Below are 24,128 nucleotides of genomic sequence, written 5' to 3'. Positions count from 1 at the left end.
AGTGCACAGGCGCCAATCAAAGATATTATATATTATATTCCTCGCTGAACGAATAAGTATCGCAATACGCCCAGGAAATGCTACCAGCATTAAAGGTACACTGCCACATGGACCAAACTTTTTGAATTTGTTAAAATTTTCAATTTATCAATTTTTCATTATTATTATTATCATTACTATGTAGGTTAAGAATATTGTAAATACTGTACGTATATTTATTTGTGTATTGAACATAAATAATAAATTTTTTGGTAATTCCAACATATGTAAGTTTTTACTACTAATCATTATTTTTAATTTGTAGATTTTGTTGGATTAACTATTCACGAACTTGAATCGAATTTCGTCAGGCCCACTATTGTGCAAAATCCCAAATAAAGTTTCTAATGAGACTCACATCGACTCCATCAATTATAAGTTTTGTTCGAGAAAGTTCAAAAAGCTACGCGAATATTCGATAAACTTTGACGCATTTTAGATTTCTAATAAAATAAGGAAATTTATAAATAAAAATCAGTTAGTTATACCTTTTACTTAAAGTTAATTAAATTAATAAGTTATAAAATAAAATAAATTACTACTTTTTCACATCTATTTATTTTATAGAGAAGCCATAAAATATTTATTATAAATAATGTCGTACTATCACAATAGCAGCAGTCTTTTTAGGAGCACGATAGGTATATGTATATGAAAATATATCTATAAGTCTTTTTTATTCTTTAGACCCATATATATGTTACAATTTAATTGATAACTTTTGAGACACGTAACTCTTTAAATAATTAAGTAGTAGAATTCGTTTGTCTCAAATTGTATTCACACCGTTATATAGAAAACTTAAAACAGAGTTTAAGACTTATTTTAATAGTCTTATAATATTTAAAGTATATTTAAGCAATGTTTTTTTATAATTAATCAAACTAAATGTACCGCTTTCTTTGCAAATAAAAACTTATTATTATTAATTGTATTTAAAGCAATAAACAATTAATAAATTTTCCAAAAACACTATATTAGACAAAATCTTACGTCAACATTTATGAAATCAGTACTTATTTAATACCTTTAACAATGGTATATAAACCACACAGTTAATATAACGTAATAACCTGAAATTAATACATTTGTAACAGAAATACAACCGCAATTTAACCGCTTAATATAATTAGTTCAATAACGTTCTTTATTTCATTTGAAAGCAATACATTCCTTGATTGGTTATCGATTGATACTGTTTTGAGTTCAAACAGAAAATGTATAATATATGTAGAAATGTATCGGAGATTTTTGGGATACGTGATAAAACCGATAGTAAAAAATAAAAGCAAAATTCTTTTATTCCTATAGATAACTGGAAGGTTCTAAATTAAAAATTAACTAAATTCCAGACTAAGTGAAAGGAACTATTAAGAAGCTCACGGCCACTCTTTCTAATCGCTAAGACTTTGATAAATACACAATATAATACCTTGAGTTAAACTAAAAATGGACGAGACACTTAATCAGAGGCTAGGGAAGTTCTTTGCGCAAATCATTTAATTGACCAATATCACAGCCTATTTTTATTGTAACTATAATTTTTTATAATAGTTGTAAAGTTAGAAAATTAAGTCATAATAATAATCGAGCAGTGTTGGCCTAGTGGCATCATCCTGTGACTCTAATCCCTGAGGTAATGCGTTTGTACTTTCTGTCTTTGAGCTATTTAACACTCTCTCCGAGAGAACCGGCATGCCTACACAATAGGTCGACGGCGTGTGTCGGGCACAGAGAGCTAATCGCCTACTTGCTTATTAAAAAAATAAAATGATCGTGAAATAGTTACAGAAACATGAAGCCCAGACCTAAAGGATTGTTGCGTCACGTGTTTATGTTTTGCTTATAATTGTTTTTTTTTTCTTTAATATCTTTGAACAATACACACCAATTGACCTAGTCCCATGCTCAGCTGGTGAAGCTTGTGTTATGGGTACTAGGCAACGTATATACATACATATTATAGATAGATATACATATACATACATATTTAAACACCCAAGACCTAAGCCCAACACCAAATGCTCATCACATCTATGTTTTGTCTCAGCCGGGGATCGAACCCGGGACCCATGGATTCACAGTCAGGGGTACTAACCACTAGACCAATGAGTGATGAATGATTTTAATGCTAATTTGCAATATTTATAAAGACGCTTATTGTAGAACTTTCAGATTAAAACTGGAACTTATAAAATCTAACCCAAAATATATGCAAATTATAAGATAAGTTAAATAATAAAATATAATAAACATTTGATTTAGTGTCTCAAGCCCATTTTGTTATATTATCTGTTCATAGCTACGTGTGGATAAATGCAAACAATTACGTAAATTCAAGAAAGCTCTTGCTTCGTGAATAATAGTGAATTTTCCGTGACGATAAACTACACGAAAGGTTAAGCATCTGAACTGGTCATTGTTTTGTTAATGGCGAAAACGAGTTCTATAAATAACATGCAGGATTCCTATGGCCTTCGTTCTGCTGCAATGCGGTTCGGATCACGCTAGCTGTCTTACTGCAATCTGAGAGTCACTGCCGACCTTGGTACGTCGCTAGTCAAATAGCGGAATGATTAACACAATATAAGGATTATTGTAATCTTAAGCAATTAAATACATATGATATTTATAAATAAATTAGTCCCTTAAATGTTGGGTTTAACTTGAAGGTTCTACTCTCAGAGATAGGATAATAGTTTCGGGTTAGAAGGCAAAGAAGGATAAGCTATAAAGGCATTAAAGTATCAGCGAAACGGGTGAATATATGATTTGGATTAGTCTCACTTATAATTTAACATATTTTGTTATTTGCTAAGGGACTTAGTATTTTGAAAGACTCAACTCAGATATTGTACTATCACTATTTTTACCAAATAAAGTTTTATTTTTATGTATGTAAGACTGCTTTTATAGGTGCAGGATGGTCACGCTTTTTATTGAAGTTATACTTCTTTTGGCGCGTTAGGGAAAAATGAGAGTACATTTTTACGATGCGCGCGCACACCAACACAAAAAACCGACACCCTGAATATCTGTTCAAACGTCGGTAAAACAGTCTGGGCCGCAAGTTGCATTGTCTGTCGTGTTTTTCAGAGTCGTGTTTATTTAAACCAAAATAATGATTTCTATACGAGTGTTTATTGTAAAATATCATGATTAGTACATATTATATCGTATCGATTGGAAGTGACCATTAAAATGGACAGGAAAATGCAATTGGAAGAGGGAAACGTCCCTCTAAAGTGCTCGAACAAAATTATTACGCCAAAGAAGTATAACTTTAACGCGTGTACATAAGTACACACACGTTTTTTTATTTTTTATTATTTCATAGCTGGTCACACTTTTTATTTTTTTTATAAATAACGACAAGTGATAAAAATTAACGGTTAATGTATGTATTAGATATATAAAACATAAAGTCTTTGATAATATTATTTACCCCCTAAATTAGTAAGTAATGGCACATAAAATTACAGTTGTCTTGCATCCCTTTCTGTCAGTTTGTGTTAACACTGATGAAAAAGGGACAGACTAGTACTGATTTTTTACGGAATGAAAGTGATGTCCAATTTAGAAGCTAATTGAACCTACGTATGAAATCTACATCTACAACTCTACAAGATGAAAAAAACATTAAAATTTCTTACATCGCTACGATTCCTAAGCTCCTAACGCATAAAAAAGAAAATTATTAGTTCAGGACTGTTTTGTATTAAAAAACAATTTCGAAATGAACTCCCATCAATGGTGTGCAGTGTGTGAGCTCACTTCAAAATTTTGCTGTCAAGACAAATATGACTTAATGCTGTAGGGATATTGATGCGTTTTGTAATTATTTAAGTTCTTAAGATGGATGAACCAATATGGATTTAATTCAAATTCCTGGAAATCTGATTTCCTTACTTTTGGACGATTTTAGTCCTCCCTTGCTCTTTTGTTATAGGGGGGCAAACGAGCCTACGAGACGCCCAAAAAGGGCAGCCATTGCATCCCATTTTAGCGGGTGTGTCGCCGGCTTTTGAGGGAGCAGTATGCTCTTTTTACTGTTGGATGTCGTATCTCCCAGGGAGTCGAATCCACAGTTCGCCAGTTCGCAAAAGAATTGTCTAGATATATATATCTCTTTCAAAACTAAAATAGATTTAGCAGTTTAGACATAGCACTTGGCAATGAATATAAACCATAAACTAATACATAATTGATATATAAACCAAATTCTCTTAATACGTAAACAAAAACCCATGCGTGCAATATAAAATTTTAACATTTGATTCAGTCATGCGTATTAATGACATTTAAAAATGGAATACCGAACAAGCTGTCGTCGCTGAATGTGCTCCACAAGTTCCAGCTGCTGTTGCGGCAGCTAGAGCACTGCTGCCTGGCACCTATGAAAATACAAGTTTTGTAGAAACAGTACAAAGTTACATTATTGATGATGTCTAACAAAGCGTTACGAGCAATGTATGCTACATAAAGTTACTACGAATGTTACTAAGGATCATATAAAGTTAGATTTTTAGGATATACTAAGTCTAGTCTAGCCTGATATACTATTTATGATCAAGCTATGACGAAAAAAAACAAGTGACTAACGAAAAGTATATACATGGAAATTGTCGGTCAAATTTGATAGGTAATACGATGTTTCATATTACTATACAAGTACTGTTGGAATGGGAATTGAATCGTCATCTCTATAGAGTATACAACCTAGATATAGGGATCTATTTGAATTTGATACACAAAGGGAATAGCCAGCCAAACCATACACTTAAAGCCTACTGTTATAATGGATTATTAGTAGCAGTCACTTAGCACGAACAATACAATGGAATTGTTACAATATATGTATGGAAATATCGATCAAAGTTTCGTGAGCTTATTTGAAACTAAACCGGAAGCATGATTATCCTTTTAGAATAGTAATCGTATAGTAAATTACCAGAGGTACATATGCTTTACTATACGATTACTGTCGAAACTAAGGGATACTATCTATTGAAGCGTAGCCCTAAATTTTATATACAAAGTATTAGAAATGACATTAGTAGCTACTTGCTAGAAGGTATGTTTTAGTAAAATACTTTAAAAGATACCGAAGATTAGTTTTGGATTAGGAATGATGAAAGCAATTTTGAAAAGTAAAAACACACCATAACTTTATCCTATGGCGTTGAATTTGAAGAACATTCTTGAACCTGCCAAAATGTTTACGACTATGGAAAATGTTAACCAATGTAATTAATTCACCTGCACCAGATATTAAATTAAATAACGGTTCATTAATAGAACAAGTCTTAGAAATATTCAGGCCTAGTTGAGCGTCTAGCTGCTACAATTTGGATCAGCCCTGCGATTCTGTAACTCACTTTTCGAACTCACACAGCGGTTTTCGCATCGGCGGTCGCTCTCAAATCATTCGTGAAGCAGTCATTTTATGATTTGGCATTCTGAAAAGGTGGGAGCTTGTAGTTTATTGTTTATCAGAATGCCAAATCATAAAATGACTGCTTCACGACTGATTTGAGAGCGAGCGCCGATGCGAAAACCGCCGTGAGAGTTCGAAAAGTGAGTTACAGAATCGCAAGGCTGTTACTGATAGCCACACATCCTAGAATATTTACACTTATATTTCATAGAGAATATTGTTCTATTATTGACTAAGAATTTTTAACAATGTTTACTACTTACTTTTAATTGCTCCTGTTTATAGTCCGGTTGATACGGTAGTAGCATCCGGATTTTGCCCCAACGATTGAAGAAGAGAGTGATAGCGCCGATCCATATAATCAGCACTAACACTACTAAACCAATCTCGACGCCTCTTATCTAAAAATTATTTACAGATCATGTTTGATGGCACAGACAAGCGTACATATAGCTCCATGTAGCAAGCCGTATGCAGGTATATGTTTCAAAATGTCTACTGAAATAAGGGATTTTATTTATACGTGTCAGTAGATATTACTTATTTGAAGATTTTTAAATGTGTTGAGTTGTAATACGATGTGTTCACAATGTAACGTATCGAATCAATTATTCCTCGTCACAGACATCGTGGCATCATGACTATTAGTTTATACCTAATGAAGTGACAATAAACATTTTTACCAATAATAATAATTTATTATATATTTTATTTATTTTACCTTTCATACCTTTCTCTAACACCTACACTTATATTCTTATAAATATTTATTTTATTAATTAATTTTTGAATACACATTAATCTATATATATAAAAATGTTATGTGTGTGTAGCATGATATATAATCCGCATCAAGGATTGATTTTATAATTTTTTCCACAAGTATTGCATAATTAAACTTATATGAAATGTTTTCTTTGTTATGTTTCTCATTTCTCAACCATTGAATCACAATGTGCCACAGCGAAGCGGCAGGAAACAGCTAGTATTAAATAAAAATCAAATAATACGAAAAGTCAAGATTTTACTCTTAGGAAACTACACTCAAAATTCTTTTGTCGTAGAATAACAAAATATGTACAACCCCTAATGTTCACCCATCTACGATCAACCCCTATTTCTTATTATTGTAGATTTATTTTTAGATTATTTATTGATTATTTTTTTATTAGAGTTATTTTTATTGAACTAAAAAGATGTTTCCTAGAAATAATATACATGGCAAAACAACGTTTGCCGCGGCAAAGCTAGTCAGCTAGTAATATATAAGTACCTATACAAAATTCTATTTTACAATTACTGAAAGTACATGCCTTCAATGTAGAAACAATATAGAGTTGAAAACAAACTAATCATTGTGATTGGTCTATTTGTATCGACATTAATCTTGATCTACTGACGCGATACGACAATTAATTTATTTAAACGATTCTTTTAAAGTTACTTAGTTTAACGAAGAATCTAAAAAATACCACAGATTCATTGCGAGTGAGGCAGTTTGAATCTAGTATGAAACAAGTGCACTACCACCCATTTCTTCAGAATTGTGTATTATTAGAAACTTAGATCAATCTTTTGTGACTGAAATATGTCGTCGATTTTAGAGCCATGTCGGTTGTCCTCACGATGTTTTTCCTAAAGTCAAGTCTATTGGTTGACCCATTTTAGTCAACTGCTTGAGTGTCGCACACTCAAGTCACTAGGCCGACAATACTCTATACATGTAGTACCTTTGCTTTATATAGTATACTAGCAGACCGGGCAAACGTCGTTTTGCCATGTATATCATTTATAATAAAAAAATAGGGGTTGATCGTAGAGGGGTGAAAGTTAAGGTTTGTAGGTATTGTTTAATGCTGTATCATAAAAAAATAAAAACAGAAAAAAAGATCTAAAAATAAAAAAAAATATTTAGGGGTGGACTGGACTACCCTTAACATTTAGGGGCATGAAAAATAGATGTTGTCCGATTCTCAGACATACCCAATATGCACACAAATGTATAATGTATATGTTTCGGAGGAGTTTAACCACAAACACCGCGACATGAGAATTTTATATATTAGATTATACAAAACAAAATACATAATCACTTCGTAAGAAATAACTTACAAGTGCAAATCTGACATAAACCCGTAAGTATATGTAAATCTGTGCTCATATGTAATTGGTCGTTAAATTATCGATCAAGTTATGTATGCTTGTGACATTGAGGGATTTGAATACGAATAACAGCCCTGCGATTCTGTAACTCACTTTTCGAACTCGCACAGCGGTTTTCGCAGCGGCGGTCGCGCTCAAATCAGTCGTGAAGCAGTCATTTTACGATTTGGCATTCTGATAAACAATAAACTACAAGCTCCCTCCTTTTCCAGTAAGTTACATAACAGACTCTCGAAAGATTCAACAAAGTTTATTTTAATGCAACTTTAAACCTCAATAATCTTGAAAAATATTATTGCCAAGATAATCCCAATATTATTTTTTTATCAATAGTGTCTAAGTATAATAGAAAAAAGTCGCTTCCCACTACTTGTACTTAACTCTTGCAAACGACGCTTTTCTTCACAAACGAAATATAATGAAAAAAATATTATTTTAATGCAACTTAAATCTCAATAATCTTTAAAACTATTATTGCCAAAGCAATCTAAATGTTATTATTTATCGAATGTGTTAGTATCTCTCTATAATAGAAAAAAATCGTTTCCCACTGCCTGTACACTTAGATCTTGCAAACTACGCTTAACTCCACAAACGAAGATAATATAATGAAAAATATACCGTAGGAAAGGTCGGAGAAGGTTCTGGCGGTGTTACGGAAGAGCGGGGTATCTCCAAACCCCCGTCCTGCTGAGGTGAGGTTCGCGGTGGCTCTGCAAAGACAAGATATGGGTATTAACTATTTGAATGTTACAGTTTTGCTACGCGACCGAAATTGGCATTCTTAGTTGTATGCAAAGATTTGTTATTTATTATAACAACTTTCAGATTTCTGTGTATTCCAAATAGTTGTTTGAATTTTTGTTTTCGCTTTTTATAGAATAATTATACTATAGTTTTGGAGTTCTGTCTTTAAACGAATGCATATAGGTCGATCGGAAAACTGTTCGAATATATATATATATATTTATATTTCTACTTTTCTTTTAATTATTAAGTAGAGTTTGCCTCATGCCTACCCTACCTAAGAGGTGCCAATTCCTTGTCTTACACAAGACCATTTGTACATGTCTCTTTCAAAAATATTAGGATTTATGCATCCTTTAATACTCTTAGAAGTCAAAGCCTTCATCTGTAAGGTTTTATAGTTGATAAGTAATTGATCAGATTTCAGTGCCTCAAATTGTAAATTTAAAGATGTTTTTCCTTACCGTAGCTGGCAAATAGACAGAAGAATTAATATGCTGACGGAAAACTTCAAATGTCAGGGTTAAAGACAGTACCGTCAACCATTTTGTAGCTAAATTACGCTGTGCATTCAAATCTTACAATAAAAAGCATTAGACCCAATCAATACGCCATCCCCTATGGACATGATAATAGCCTGTTAATAGAATATGCACATAAATTATAGAGTAATTGACGTGTTAATTACTGTCATGACGTTGTTGCGTTCAATTAAGCCTATCGTTTACAATTTCACGTCCAATAAATAATAGTGTTGATTGAATACGATTAAAGGTCGAACATTTAGCAACAGATGACGGTACCTGAGTTTCAAATAGCTGCATTAGTTACATTGGTTGATTTTAAAAAATCCATACACGGTTTGTTAAAGTATTCCTTTACCGCAGGAGACGTTTATTGCCAGTTCTTCTCTTCCGTTCTACGCCCTTGATTTGAGAACTGGCAGTAAATGTAAAATTAGAAGCATTTAATGTATATTTCTTTTTTGACGTTTATAAGTGTAAATTGTGTTACCTATATGAATAAATGATTTTGACTTTGAAGTTGAGACAGGTTACACACACGTGAAAACGTGCAATGGAAACTTTACTTTTACACAATGGGACACCACGCGATTCGCCGCGTGGAACAAAAACATGTGCGCGGTTTTGAATACACGATTGTAAATGATACTTAATCACGAGGCTGACATTTGTTTGCTCCTTTTAATAGGTACTACAATAGTTAGACAGGAAAATATAGCTTAAACGAAAATCGACGCGTGCAAATCTATAGATATGTTTGGAACTAGCTGAACCGACTTTAAATAATCTAAAACATCTACAATATTAGTGTTTAAATATACATATGTTTAAAGTTTTATGTGGCAATAAAGCTTTTTTAAATAATTATATATACGGTAAAATAATATGAAGATAATTGTAGTACTTGTGAGCATTTTATTACACATATTTGATATTACGACTAGCGGCTGTCCTGGCTTCGCGCGGCTGACATTTACCCCCTTATTAATAAGAACTAAAGCTACTCTGAAGCTGTGCACCTAGACATTCGTATCGTAACACAGTTTTTTTCAACCAGTATGGACCGTCATTGTATTATACCTAATAACAATAATGTTATAGAAAAATACTTTTTTTAACGGATTTGAAGTTATGTTTTATTATAAATTTACAATTATTTTACATAATTTTAAATTTAACCGACGTTTGGCGTGCTTTACAGCGTGCGTGGTCACGGTGACTGAAGACAAAAGGTGTTGAATGACAAAAAGTATCACAGCTGTAGAAAAAGTTGTGTTATCTGTATTTATTTACCCGGAGTTGGTATCGACGCACGCTGTAAAGCACGCGAAACGTCGGTTAAATTTAAAATTATGTAAAATAATTGTAAATTTATAATAAAACATAACTTCAAATCCGTTAAAAAAGTGTTTTTCTGTCTAAAAGTTGTGTCAATAAAAGACAATACTATGAACAATAAAGTTATAAAATTAATATTAACCTCCAACTAAAGTATTCTTTTGTTTCTTGCTGTCAAACCGTCTTTACATTGCTATGAAAAGGGACAGATGAGGGACTTAAGTTAAAACGATGCAATTCTAATTTATCTTTTATGAATAAAGAGGTTCTTTTTTTACATAAAATTCTAATGACGAATGGAATTGTTCGGGCATTTTGCAATTGTTCATCATTATACAGATATTTTCTTTATATAATATTAGGAACAAATGACGGAAACACAATACTAAAACATTATTGAAAATTCCAACAATTCGTATTCCTACCGTAAAGATCAAGAATGGTCGTTTTAACTATCGAATTAATGACACTACAGTGATGGCGTCATTATTCCTAATGGAAGCATATTAGCTACAAAGCTACAGTTTAAAACAGTGTTTACTCGTAATAGTACTTCTCTCTTCTACACAAAGGAAATACTAGGTTTATTATAAAAAAATGGTCTCTTCATAAGATGTTTGTAGAGGGTTATCTCGCTCTTACAACTTGTGACTCACTCTGCACTTTCTACCGCATTTAAAATGGAGAATGTTCAGAGGAGTTGTTCGGGTTAATACCTACAGCTGAGTTTCATCATCGGACGTCGATGCAAAATACGAAATACCATCCGTATCATCTCTGAGCCTCAGATTTCTGTATCCAGTTCCTTATTATTTGTTTTTTTTCTAATGGGCAAGTAGATAATCAGGCACAGACCTGACACTGTCGACTTTTTGGATTTAAGACATATTGGTTAATTTTACTGTACGCGCGTGTTAAATACGGACATTGAAAGTGGTGCACAGATAAAGATCGAACCTACGACCTCAGGGATGAGAGTCGCACGCTGAAACCACTAAACCCACACTGCTCATTAGAATAATAGCTCCCATATACAGACTGAGAAATATATTTTAAAGATAAAGTATTTAAAAACATAATCCGCTAAAACATACTAAAACTAAAGCCATAATTATGGTACTGCATATGAAATTTTATGCTTAATTTAACTACAACTGTTTGCTGTCATAATGTCAAACCATTGCTAACAGAGTGAGACATAGATTATGAAACATGCAGTATAAGAAGAAATATTATCCGTGCTGAAAATAACACGCTAAAAGTGCATCAGGAAGATCTTCGCGGTAAATGAAATGTCTGGCATGTTGCCAGGTCATAAGATTTTAACACCACATATCGAATTACACGTACAGAAATGATGAAAATTAATCACCTTTCACTGCATTTTGTACTTAATAATTCGTATAAGTTTGATAAGGGAAACGTGTTTTATTATATTGTAGATTAGATTGTCTAAATGACCACCTTCATAGCTAACCATACATAACTTACAACTTGTTAAATAAGGCACGGATAAAATGAATGACCTAATGTACTTACAAAGCTAATACTCAGTTGTTGTTACCAACAGTAGTTGTTCGGATTACCTCAACTGAGCTTCATCATCGGACGTCGAGGCAGAATACGATTCCACCCGTATCACCTCGACGTCCGTCGTTCCACAACTGAGCGTTTTTTAAGGCAGTTTTTGCCGCTGCCCACTGAAGTATTTTCAAACCAATTCGACTTAGGGTCCTTCAAGAAAAGAGAGTACCAATTCCTAAAAGGCAACGCACTCGCGAGCCCATTGGCATGGAGAGAGTCAATGGGCGGCGGTATCACTTAACATCAGGTGAGCTTCCTGCCCGATTGCCGTCGGTTCTATAAAAAAAACTCAGAGAGGAATATTGTGTCTTCTAACAGTAAAGATTGTCTGAACAAAATCACGTATTTTCAGAATACCTTATGTGTCAACTATTTACTTCAATACCGACTATTTATGACAACATATTCATTGTGAGTACGTGCTGAATTCATTTGCGAAAAGCTACAGACTAAAAATTATATAGACGGGATCTTGAAAACGAATGCGGGTTCTTGATTATAATATTATTATATTACCATAACGTCTTAATTTGTGTCTTCAAGCAAAATAATTTCAATTCTATCTTTCAATAGAGACCTGTGGACCTTGTATCGGTAACTCTCTAATCATCGATAAAACTCGAATCCTGAAAATGGGTTTCAAGTAATCACTACATTTTAACTAAGATTTTGTTGTAATATGTCTTCAAGACATAGATCAGTGCCTATAGTAGTTATTAAATTTTTTTATTATGTAATTTGGTTTTTCCTAATTAATTTCGTTTTTTTTTTCGTGCGTAAATATTTATATTGGTTGTGCAATGTGCATTCACCTGTTAATACAGGATTTTGTATTTTATAAATAAACAAATAAAAAAAACATCCGATTACGCTTTAACTCCAATAAACCACTAATAATTACTTCAAATTACACATGACCCTCAAAACACCTACATTAAGTTTAAATAATTAAAACAATAAGGGAATTTGACCTACCCTCCATTATATCCCTAAGGATAAAGACACGCACGGCAAGGCACGCAACAGGTGCAATGAAATTAAGTTTTGACCTCGTTTATGAGGACACAAGTTACAGGGCCTTACGTTTAAGTTGGATTAATAATGTAGCAAGCTTCAATGACTCAGCTTTAGGTACACTCTGCCTTTTATAAGGTTAGTTAACAATATAAACTTGTTATATCAGACTATGCCATCAATGCCACATCTAGTAAAAAATCAAATTCGAACATCCGTGTTTTGCTTGGTTAACTGATCAAGTTTATTATGTCTACCCACATTTTTGATGCTGTTCTGTTTTGTTATTTTATATATGTACCTACATGTGTGCGCTCTAATTTCTAATTTTTTAGATAGACAAGTCAATAATATAACATGTAATTATTTATAATGTAAATAGACACTTAATTCTTAAAAGTTTTAATATGTTTACACTTTTGTTTTCATTATCGGAAAATATTTAACTCACTGGTTAATAACTTATAGAAGAAGCAATTCGCATATAAGTTTTAAAGTGAATAAACAAAACGCCTATATTAAATTATATATTTAAATGAAGTAACCTCATTTGAATTATATTAAGTTTTACGAGCTTAATGTTAAAAGCTCCTTTATATTCAATTAGAACATTTCGCTCTGCCAATCCTTAGAAGCCTTAAAGTTACCTATTCACTCCAAGTATGAATGAAAATTACAAAGTTTATAGTAATTTAAATGAAAATACCCACTAGTTTGAGTAATTAGTTTTACAAGGTCGGAAACTTCGTGAAACAATTAACATTTGGATCAATTATATGTACTTGTTTATTGTCGTTAAAATGAAGCGTAGGGAATAAATCTAAGAATTTATGACAACACAGTATCTTATAAAAAGAGGATTAATATTTGCCTTACCTACATTAACAATTAATTACTTTATCATCTAAATTTCAGAAGCAACCGTGGCAATAAATGTTTAAGAAGCATTTAATTTGTAGTTCTTTATTGGCGTTCATAAGTGTATATACCTAAACGAATAATAAGCGTCAAGTCTATCGACAGATGAAATCACTAGCTGACAAAAACAGATATAGTGGTGCAAGCACGTGCGTGCGTACATCCAAACAGCCCGGTGTAACATGAATCACTGTCCAGGACGGCGCACGGTGGCCGTGTCCCGGCCGAGGCCCGGCCCGGTCGCGACACGGTGTACCGTGAATCATCCTTTAATGATTTTGAATTTGAAACGTATTTCTCAAAACTTCATTAAAACATCATGGAAAGCATGGCCAGAAGGATTGATATTGGAAAGAGGAAGTCATATTCGTTACTTGGTTTTTACATTTGTAATTTTATTTAATTAAAAAAAGTTTTTAAAACCGACCACTTATTATTGTTTGGCCGTGTACATCGATTTTAAATAATTCATCAATTTCCCAGAATTCACTTTACGCGTAGTAATTTACAGACACAAACAACGTCAGACAATTAAATTTCATTTAATTAACCAAAATCAGTCTTAGTAAATTTCATTTCATTCCCCTTTTTGCAAAAGAGTAGTTGTTAAATTATTTCAAGTATGTTTCCATATCTACTTATTCGAAACAGTTATTGATTTGCCAATCAAGCTTACTTCTGACTTATACAGTCAATGTGCGTTAACTACAGGTTGGTGGGTGAGGGTCGGGCGATCCAAAATATTTAGATATCTTCAACCAGATGTTATGAACCTTCCAATTCTTAAAAGGCTGGCAACACACTCGCAATCCCTCTGGCATTGAGAGTGTCCATGGGCGGCGGTATCACTTAACATCAGGTGAGCCTCCTGCCCGTTTGCCCCCCGTTCTTAAAAAAAAATAAAAAAAAAACTAACTTGCTCGTACCAGAATCCGATATCGTAAAAAATATTTTTCCTTAATAATACCGTTATACTGGTAACAAATTCTATTTATGGGGGCGTTACGAGAAAAGTTATTTAATATTAAGCGAGCAGAGTGAATTTCCATTGCGATTAAAAACAGAACCATGACTTGTAAGGTCCCATTTTTCTAATTTATCCTTACCCAGCGTGCGGAAGACAATCGGCCGACTTCTGTACTTGTGCCCTCCCCACAACGCGGCTACTGTCACCTGGTACTGTGTATCTGCCTCCAGTCCGCTCAATATCACTGCGTCCGAGTTTCCAGCAACTTCAAGGACCACTCTGTAACTAATCGATGATGAGTCAATTTCGTTGTTTTCTATTAACATGCAGATAGTGGCAAAGATATTTTTATTACTGCATAACATCCATTGGCACTACAAACTTCTTTAACTTTCACTTTGTTTGTTAATAAGTGAATAGCCAAGAGGTAATTTGATTCGGCAAATTATTAGTATTGGTATTGGTCGAGTACGTTCTGTTCTGTCCTACCTTAAAAACTTTGAAATTTAATGCAATTTCATGAATAGGTTTATATTTATAATATAGCAGATGGTAGATTTTTCCTAATTACTTGATATTTTGGACAATCCATACAATATATTTATAAATTGTAGCCTATATGTTATTCGGATGTATAAGCTATATTATTGTAAAGTTTCATTAAAATATATTCAGTAGTTTTTACGTGAAAGAGTAACAAACATCCATCCATACTTACAAACTTTCGCGTATATAATATTAGCAGGATAATCTCAATGTAGTCGTATAATCACATCAGTAATCATAAAGATACATTAGTAATTAAAAAGAAAACTTCTCTAACACAATATTTCTCTTTAGAAAATATGTTTTTATTATGAATGGTTTATTAGTGAACGTAACGCGTAAAATTATCTTCGATTGTCATTATTACAATAAACGTAAATGTAAATATATTTTGCCCGCCGATTCAAGATTACCCAATTGAAATGTGATGATGTGTCAAATATGATTGATTAAATTTAACAAGACTAATACAATGTATAGTTCAATGATAGTTGAAAAGTTTGAACTTTGGACGACTTCGTTATGCACAATTTGATTGCATAATATTATTTTGCCGTACCAGGTACATAGCTAACCATATTTATTAATGCAAAGTTCTTGTAAGTTGTATGAAGATACTGAAATTACCTCAAATATATTGAAGTAAATAATGATTTATGCAAATGTCAAATTATATGAAACAGTTGCTAGGTTGATCTTATAATGTTAAAAGCAGTTTTATTCTCCGATTTTTTTATCATAACCCGAGTTATGTAACCTAACATTAGTTAAGTAAAGTTAATAATTAAAAGCGTAAACAAAATGTAAACAATCATCGCACACTTGAAGCGAATATGAGACCTTTAGTTTTTACCACACTCATAAATTGTAATTTAACATTCTCGTTTACGATAATGTCCAATAACATTAATGTCACTTAGATTTACGAACTCTTCATAACTTCAAGTTGGTTTTTTGGTAATCCGGCGTCGCAACGCCACTACCCCTAATGTTATCTTAGTTATAAGCTCATGTTTTAAACAATTAAAGTTAGTTGTTACCCAGCTTTAAACAAACTGTTTTATTTGAACATATACAACACCCGCCACCGAACTTAATTCCCGGAAAAAGTATTAAATTAAAAATATATAGTGTTATGACATCAATCAACATACCTATATAATGATTAGATCAAAAATTCTAACAAATATTGAATATTACCGAAAGTTAATACAGTTTTATAAGGTTATATAATCTACTAAAAGAACCTAAAAGTTTAACATTTTCAACAAAGATATTTCCTAATATCTATTATTACAGTTTCGTTTTTCCTAACCTCTCGCGGTCTTCCTCCACCATTGATTGAAAATTACACATAGTTACACATGGTCCTTCATTACGCGCTAATGCACCTATTATTTTTTATTAAAAACTATAACATAACAAACGCATTGAAGCTGTATATGGTCATAAAGAATTAGAATAATCACTACTCAGCGATTGAATTTACACGGCTTCGTTCTTTTGTTTCTTTAGCACGTCAACCGACTTAATGTTAATTTAATGGAAATTGGTTCGTCAGAAAACGAAACACATATACCTCTTATACCTCCGTTACAATGCTAACTAATTAAGTGTTTGACATAAGAGTCAAGCCACCCAAGTCACGAGAGTTCTATTAAAAAGGAATCACGATCTCATTCTTGAGAAACCCGATACCTCCCATAAAGATAAACAACTCAATATTGACACCTTGGACAACGAAAAATGAGGTGATAAGTTATTAGGAATAAAGGAGCATTATTACGGTGACACCACCATCGAGCTCCGGCATCGCCGTGTGCTCCTACCCCACAGACGTCGCATCCTTGTATATACACACAATATTCACGACAAGTATTCATTCACGTCACCAGTCTAGTTAAATTTAAGTCTTATTAAATCTTTAAAAAAAGTTTCAAATCACGAGTTGAGATATTTTTAATTCTGGAGTCATAGTTTATTTTTTTATTAATGTCTTGTATGTAGAATCTTACCCTAAGCTACGGATGCGAGAGGACGTTGCAAATTCCAACCCTAACTTCATAATATCCAATAATTCGAGTTAGGTCACAACTCTGAATCTTATCCATGCGTCGGGTTGTCTCCCTTTAATAATGTGAGGGGGGTCGAGGGCTGACCATGCGTCGTACTCATGAATGGGTGCTACTGTGACTTTTCCTCGGTGTAGGCTATGAATAAGGTTTTTTCGGTCTGGATTCACCTTGACACTACGTGTTCGCATTTTGTTCCCACAGTAATGTAAGTATAACGTAGTGTTTTTTTTTAATTGCCATTATTAACCGCTTAAAGGGCATGGTGTTAATGGATGGGTGGTTACAAACATTTTGTAAAAAAAACCCTTGACCCTTTAAAAGAGTGATGGAGAGTTTATTACAAATTCAGCTCATCCGTTCTACGCTCTTGATTTTAGAACCGGCAGTAAATGTAAATTTGGACGCATTCATTTTATTTATTGACATTCATAAGTTGATATTGATTTACCTCATGAATTAAAGAAATTTTGATTTGATTGATTGATTTTAGGAATCAATCAATCAAATCAAATCCTACTTTTTATTATATTTTTTGTTATAGTTAAAAAAATATCTTAGGTATATATAAAGACTATGCCGGATTTAGAGATCTGGCCTGGACTACAAAAAAAAAATTATACGAGTATTCGAATAAATGATTTATTGTGAAACCAAGTATAGATTCTTTTTTTATTTAACAAACATATAAATATCTTGGAAACAAAAACAATATGAAAATAAGTTTTAGCGTTAATGAACGGAACCTTCCGAGATATCTTCGCCGAAATATCGTTGATGATTTCGCCGAAGTACTGTTCCCGAAGTAAATCCTTTTCAATGCTCAAGAGAGAAATCTATGACAGTCGGTTTTGTCCCATCGTGGTTATTTTGCCTTATTTTTTATAATTTTATTTTTTAAAAGGGGCACAGCGCTCTCCTGTGCAATTTGATACTACCAAAATAAATTTATTACAATTTCATTCATTTTGTGGAGACCTCTATTTCGTGGGAGTCCCTCTTTTGTCCCTTCCCGTAAATCCGGAGTGAGATATAGATAATGTCTTTAATAGTATATATTGATTTAAAGACAATATGAAACTGAATTACGTTCATTAAATACATAGGTTATTTTTAACAAAATATTATTAAAAAAATAATCTTAATTTAAAATTAATTATAACTTTTCTTAAATTTTGCAGAGGTTTTCTTTACAAGAAGGTTAGTCGGGGATTGATTTTGATCACGTGAACATGATTCTGTATTATAAAAACTCTTTAGACTAAAATTGTATTACAATTGTCGTGAGATTTAGCTCAAAAATTTGAGTCACAAAATATTCCTTTTTAGGACAGGCTCCACGAAATTAACATTTGATTCGCTTTAGTTGTTTTAGATCTCTGCTAGCTTTGAGCGTCGAATTTTCTATTTACGAAGCTGTGTAACTCGCAGATTTTTATTACAGTAAAGTAATCTGTTTGACACTATTTTTACGAAACAAATTTCTGTGAACATATTCAATTTCAATATATTAGATACATTATTACATTACTTACATTACACTGACGTCGTCAGATGGCCATGGCTAAAGCATATTGTGTTCGACAAAATATTCATTGTTTTTTTTAGGAAGGCACGGCACAAGTTACTGGCTTGCCTTACTTATACAGTAACAATGAAATAGATACAAGGTTTGCAAACATATGAGAGATGTTGCATTGTTAGACTCAGATCATTCATTAACATGACTCTTGTTGCAGGGTGCATGGTCACGAGTCAAAGATTTGTTAAATGTCGTACAGGCAATGTTTCATATCAATTTAAGGTTAAGTAGACAAAACATCTAAAAGCCAAGTATCCGAGAAAAAGAGAAAAAGAAGAGTGAGAAGGTGTCCCGATGATGCTGAAAATATTGACCAATAGAGAGCAGAAAAGCACTCAATAATATACGTAATTATTTGTATACCGATACGTTGACAAATTTCAGCTTATATATACTTATTACTTTTGAAACGACGTAAGCACCTAATGATTTGATGTTTTTTTTTTAATATTGGTAAAACATATCTATTTTAATCTGATCCACGCATGCATTAAAATCCATTTGCTTTCCATTAATTCATTATAGTGGCAGCTTGAGAGCTACGAGACAAGGGTTGAATTAATGCACATTAGCACAAGAGCCCCTGAAAGCTTTATTTCAAAAATACGACTACCTTTGTTTCAGAGCTTTGGTTAAATATAATTGGTAATCCATATTACAGGCGGGTAAATATACGTCTCAGTTTTATGAGGCTTACAGCATCAAAAATACATAACAGGAATGAGAACGTTTCGTTAAAATATTCTCAAAAAACTTAATTAATAAAACTATCCAATTATGGACAATATATTAACTGAAAAACAACAGTGGCGCAATAACCTTTAAGGTCGTTGATCCGTTGACCTACTTCGTTATAATTTTAATAGACAGGTAGCTATCTATGCCTGACACATGCTGTCGACTTTTTGGATCTAAGGCACGCCTCACAATTTACTTCACCGTACGAGTATGAGGAAGTGTTAAATACGCACATAGAAAAGTATATTGATTCACTGCGCGTACCGAGGATTGCACCTAAAGCCGTATTAGGACAACACTGGTCCTTGATAAAATTACTATCTTAACAAATCTATAAACTGTATTTTCTGAGTTTCATCATCGGACGTCGAGGCAGAATACGAAATTCCACCCGTATCACCTCGACGTCCGCCGTTCCACAACTGAGCGTTTTTCAAGGCAGAATTTGCCGCGCACCACCACTATGTGGAACCAGCTGCCGACTTAGGGTCCTTCAAGAGCGTACCAATTCTTAAAAGGCCGGCAACGCACTCGCGAGCCCTCTGGCATTGTGAGTGTCCATGGGCGGCGGTATCACTTAACATCAGGTGAGCCTCCTGCACGTTTGGCCCCCGTTCTATAAAAAAAAAATATTCAAGTCTTTCCAATAGGCCGGCAACACCCTTGCGAGCCTTTTGGCAATATTAGGCCTTCTTTTCAAACGGCAAAAATTAAAAACACTACGTTAAAATGTATACTGTAGAAGTTTATTCTGACTGAGATTAAAATATATAAATCGGTTTGGTTGAGCATGAAAAGCTTCATAAAACAAGATAATAAATATTAATTTACTCATTTGTGTTTATACAACTCTCAAAACATTCCCTTTGACAGTTCATGCAACACAGTCATCAACTGATGTTGATTTTCATTATAATAATATGTATTTAGTTCAACGACGCATTCATTAATTTATTGATAACTTTGTTTAACCTACTATATTAATATTTTTGTCCTACGAATTGTGAAGTTTAATTGAAATAAATACGTGAGACAAGGAGGTATGGTATGAAGGTTAGCCTGGCCGAAATAATAAAAAAATTACCTACTATACTTTAAAAGTTTGAATCGTTTCTATGTATCTGTATATAATAAATCATTCTATAAAAACAGAATTTTCATGTTTCATCAATGTGTTATGTAGAAATGTTTGTCAAGTACAGTTGGTCTAAGATCCCGATATACAACGACCTTCACCGAGATGCTTATTTAATGGAAGTTATTTTATATTTAATTTAATATGTCAATAAATATAAAATCATATGGGTTGTCTAGCAAATTTCAGTCCAGAATATTTTAATTAATATTAAAAAAAAATATTTTTTTAAACATTTAACCGGTATGATTATTAGATAAATTCTATACCAATCGAAAGTATGAAGCCCATAGAATATGCAAACGTTAGGTTGTTTTTAATCAATTAATTATCTATGTGTATATTTTTTATGTGACACTAAAGCATATATACATCTTTAGTAAAAAAGAAAGTTATAGTTATACATATATAATACTACCCTGATTAAAAGTATTGATTGAAAAAAAATAAAAAAGTTTACTACATGCAAATTATAAAAAAAAAAATTTTTTTAATACTAATTAAACATACTCTGGACTGAAATTTGCTAGGCAACCCATATGGATTATATTTATTGACATATTAAATTAAATATAAAATACGTTTCATTAAATAAGCATCTCGGTGAAGGTAGTTGTATATCGGGATCTTATACTAAGTTAAAATGTCAAAAGGAAGAGACTGGCTGCCTACAACACAGGGAATCCTAGTGTGGGGGATAGTAAGTAAGTAGTACACTTTATTCCTAAAGTTTTTTCTTTCTATAGTAAAAAATACTGCGTTTTGCAGTAACATTCCCATATGCAGGTTGATAAAAAGTCATAGGTTCTTGTAAAAGTCCCGGACATTAGTAACTACTTAATAAAATATAGCTTTTATTAGGTATTTATTAAGTACTTTTTTATTTGTTAAAAACTATAAATAATTATAAAGTATACTTAGATAATAATATCAAGTATTTTTGTTTTCTTAGCAGTCATGTTTGTATAAGTTGAATAACATAGGTTTTGAAAGCACATCGCCAATCTATAAATTGAATCTGATCTTGCTTGCTGAACCTATGGCTAAAAGGGAAAAAGCGTACCATTCCCTGAAAGTTCAGCGCTAGCCCCCGGCGTTGCAGGTGTCCATGGGCGGCGGTTGTCACTTTATTCAAGTCTGCTAGTTCGCCTCTTGTCTCTCTCTTGTTTTTTATTAGTTTTGTACGTATTGCTGCCGCGTTTACGTATTTTTATATGAGCTTCTATTTAGTTTAATTAACCGAGTAGTTAATCAGCCTTTTGTGCCTGATACATGTCGGGTCATAATTCTACGAATGTTTTTGAGCTGAGCTTTCATACTTGTCCGGCTAGTTTGTGGTCTTTTTATAACAAAAAATTCTTAATATTATTGGTATTTAGCGTATAATAAGTCTATTATAAGGTAGGTCTATAAGGTATGTATCAGTCGATACATACCTTATACTATATAAATCCGGAAATTTTGATTGTTTTATTTGGTTAAATCCGCCGATCTCATAAGCTTCGAAATTTAATCCTTCGCTACCTTCGAAAGGTAACGAAGGGATAAATAAATCGATTATTATATATCAGTATTCAATTCAATCAGTATTCATCAGTACTGAATCTTTACATATTGTCTTAACTTATCCCAGTTTATTCTTATTATTTCCAATTTTGATTATTCAAAAATGAAATAAATGAAACATCATAATCGTAATGCTATGTAAGTGGATTTGATCAAGTTGCCATGAATAAGTAATCAGACGGGTCTTTGAAATATTTACAAGCAATAATATTGTGGAGTATTCTTTAGGAAAAATTCAATGTTTTTCATCAGAATCCGATTGATTTGAGTTCGTAAATATAGTGGTATTTAATAAGTGTCTTATGAATATTTTCTTTCTTTATTGTAGGGGAGCCCAAGAGGGGATTTTGGGATTTACTAAAGCGCGGCAGATTAATATATAGGGGGATTCCTTGTACCCGGTTAAGTACCTCCACAAAATATGAGGCCCATATATAAGGCCGCCCGTGAAGGAGACAGGATCAGATTAGTAAAAAAAAATTGACCATCAGGAATCAAATTAAGGTAGGGTGAGTTAATTACATCCTAAAAAGTGTATATTCCACTAATCTGACAATTTGAGAGTGACGGAAAAAAAGGGGAGGGCAACAAAGTTGTAAAAAAAAACGTCATCTCGACATTCTCGAGCGTAGCTAATTTTTTTTTTATTTTGAAGGAAATAATTCAAGAATAATGAAAAATATATAATCTGACGATTTCCGCAAGCCGAAATAACAAAAATTCGTCGATAAAGTTAAATGCGTGCAGCTGCGTGATGCCTACATTTCCTTAAACCGATCGGAATCTACTAAACGGCGTTCTAAATATTTCCCTCAAAATTACATTTCCTGTGAATTTGAACCGATTCGGACCGATAGATTTTGAGAAATTTTGAAAAATCTTAGAAAAATAAGAAATAATTTTTTTTAAAGTGGTTTCTTTATCGATCAACTTCAAAAACTAAACCGCCTTTGAGCTTGAAATACCACGTCGATCGCCACCAAGTTGGTCAAAAGCGGTTGATTCGTTCGAGAGATATCGTGAACGAAAGAAACCCGAAAAAGTGTTTTTTCGGGATTACTCCGAAATTTGTAGTTCTTATTAAAATTGTAATAAAAATTACTTATGAGGATGATAAAACGCGTCGAATGCCGCCTACCGCGTGAAAATTGCTTGATCCATTCAAAAGTTATTGCGGTTTGAAAATTCCAAAAATAGTGTTCTATAAAACTTCTATCAGACTTTCGAGCTGGGAGAGCTCAAATGCATAGAAATGTTATTTCTTTGAACTCAGCGAGCTCAAAATATCAATTTTAAGCGCCCAGGAATGGAATTAGCGGGAAGTTGCAGGGATGGCCCTTTAGGTGAACCGTTTTTCTAAATTTTTTTGTCAGATCAGGCGAATCCCTCTAGATAATCGTCAGATTATGAGACAGTACGTTTAGAACATAAAGATGAACCACACATATCTTAATCTGACGCGCTTGAGTATTTCAAAATTGCGATTTTTTTTTGCAAATAATGATAATGACCATGGGTTTGCGTCCCATCGAAATCGTCAGATTAGTGAATGAGAGCTTTTTTTTGGTGCACTTAACACTCCCTTAGAAAATCTGACGCGCTCGATATTTTTTATTTTTTTTTCATTTTCAACCCTTAAATACAACCACCCGCATCATGCAAACGATCAGATTAACATACGTACATTATTAAAAATACGTAGGGCATTGATGCTATCAATATCTGACGCGCTCAAGGATGTCCATGCAACAGTTTTTT

General features: G+C 32.9%; 1 protein-coding gene across 2 annotated transcripts in view; it reads right to left on the bottom strand.

Moving 5' to 3' along the window:
• The window catches only part of LOC125053575, a 113,739-nt gene that overhangs the window by 27,741 nt on the left and 61,870 nt on the right, over positions 1-24,128 (bottom strand). The window contains exons 4-7 of one of the 2 annotated variants that reach the window (XM_047654979.1): positions 14,871-15,016; positions 8,261-8,352; positions 5,740-5,877; positions 4,356-4,433 (exon numbers count right to left, since the gene is read on the bottom strand). In XM_047654979.1, the coding sequence (XP_047510935.1) occupies positions 4,356-4,433; positions 5,740-5,877; positions 8,261-8,352; positions 14,871-15,016 (454 nt within the window). The remainder of the gene's footprint in view (positions 1-4,355; positions 4,434-5,739; positions 5,878-8,260; positions 8,353-14,870; positions 15,017-24,128) is intronic. The other variant, XM_047654980.1, reaches the window with a different exon arrangement.

This window comes from Pieris napi, chromosome 11, assembly GCF_905475465.1.
Source record: "Pieris napi chromosome 11, ilPieNapi1.2, whole genome shotgun sequence".
NCBI classification, from domain to species: domain Eukaryota; kingdom Metazoa; phylum Arthropoda; class Insecta; order Lepidoptera; family Pieridae; genus Pieris; species Pieris napi.
Note: the sequence above shows the minus strand (reverse complement) of the source record. Positions and strands in the feature narration are given on the sequence as shown.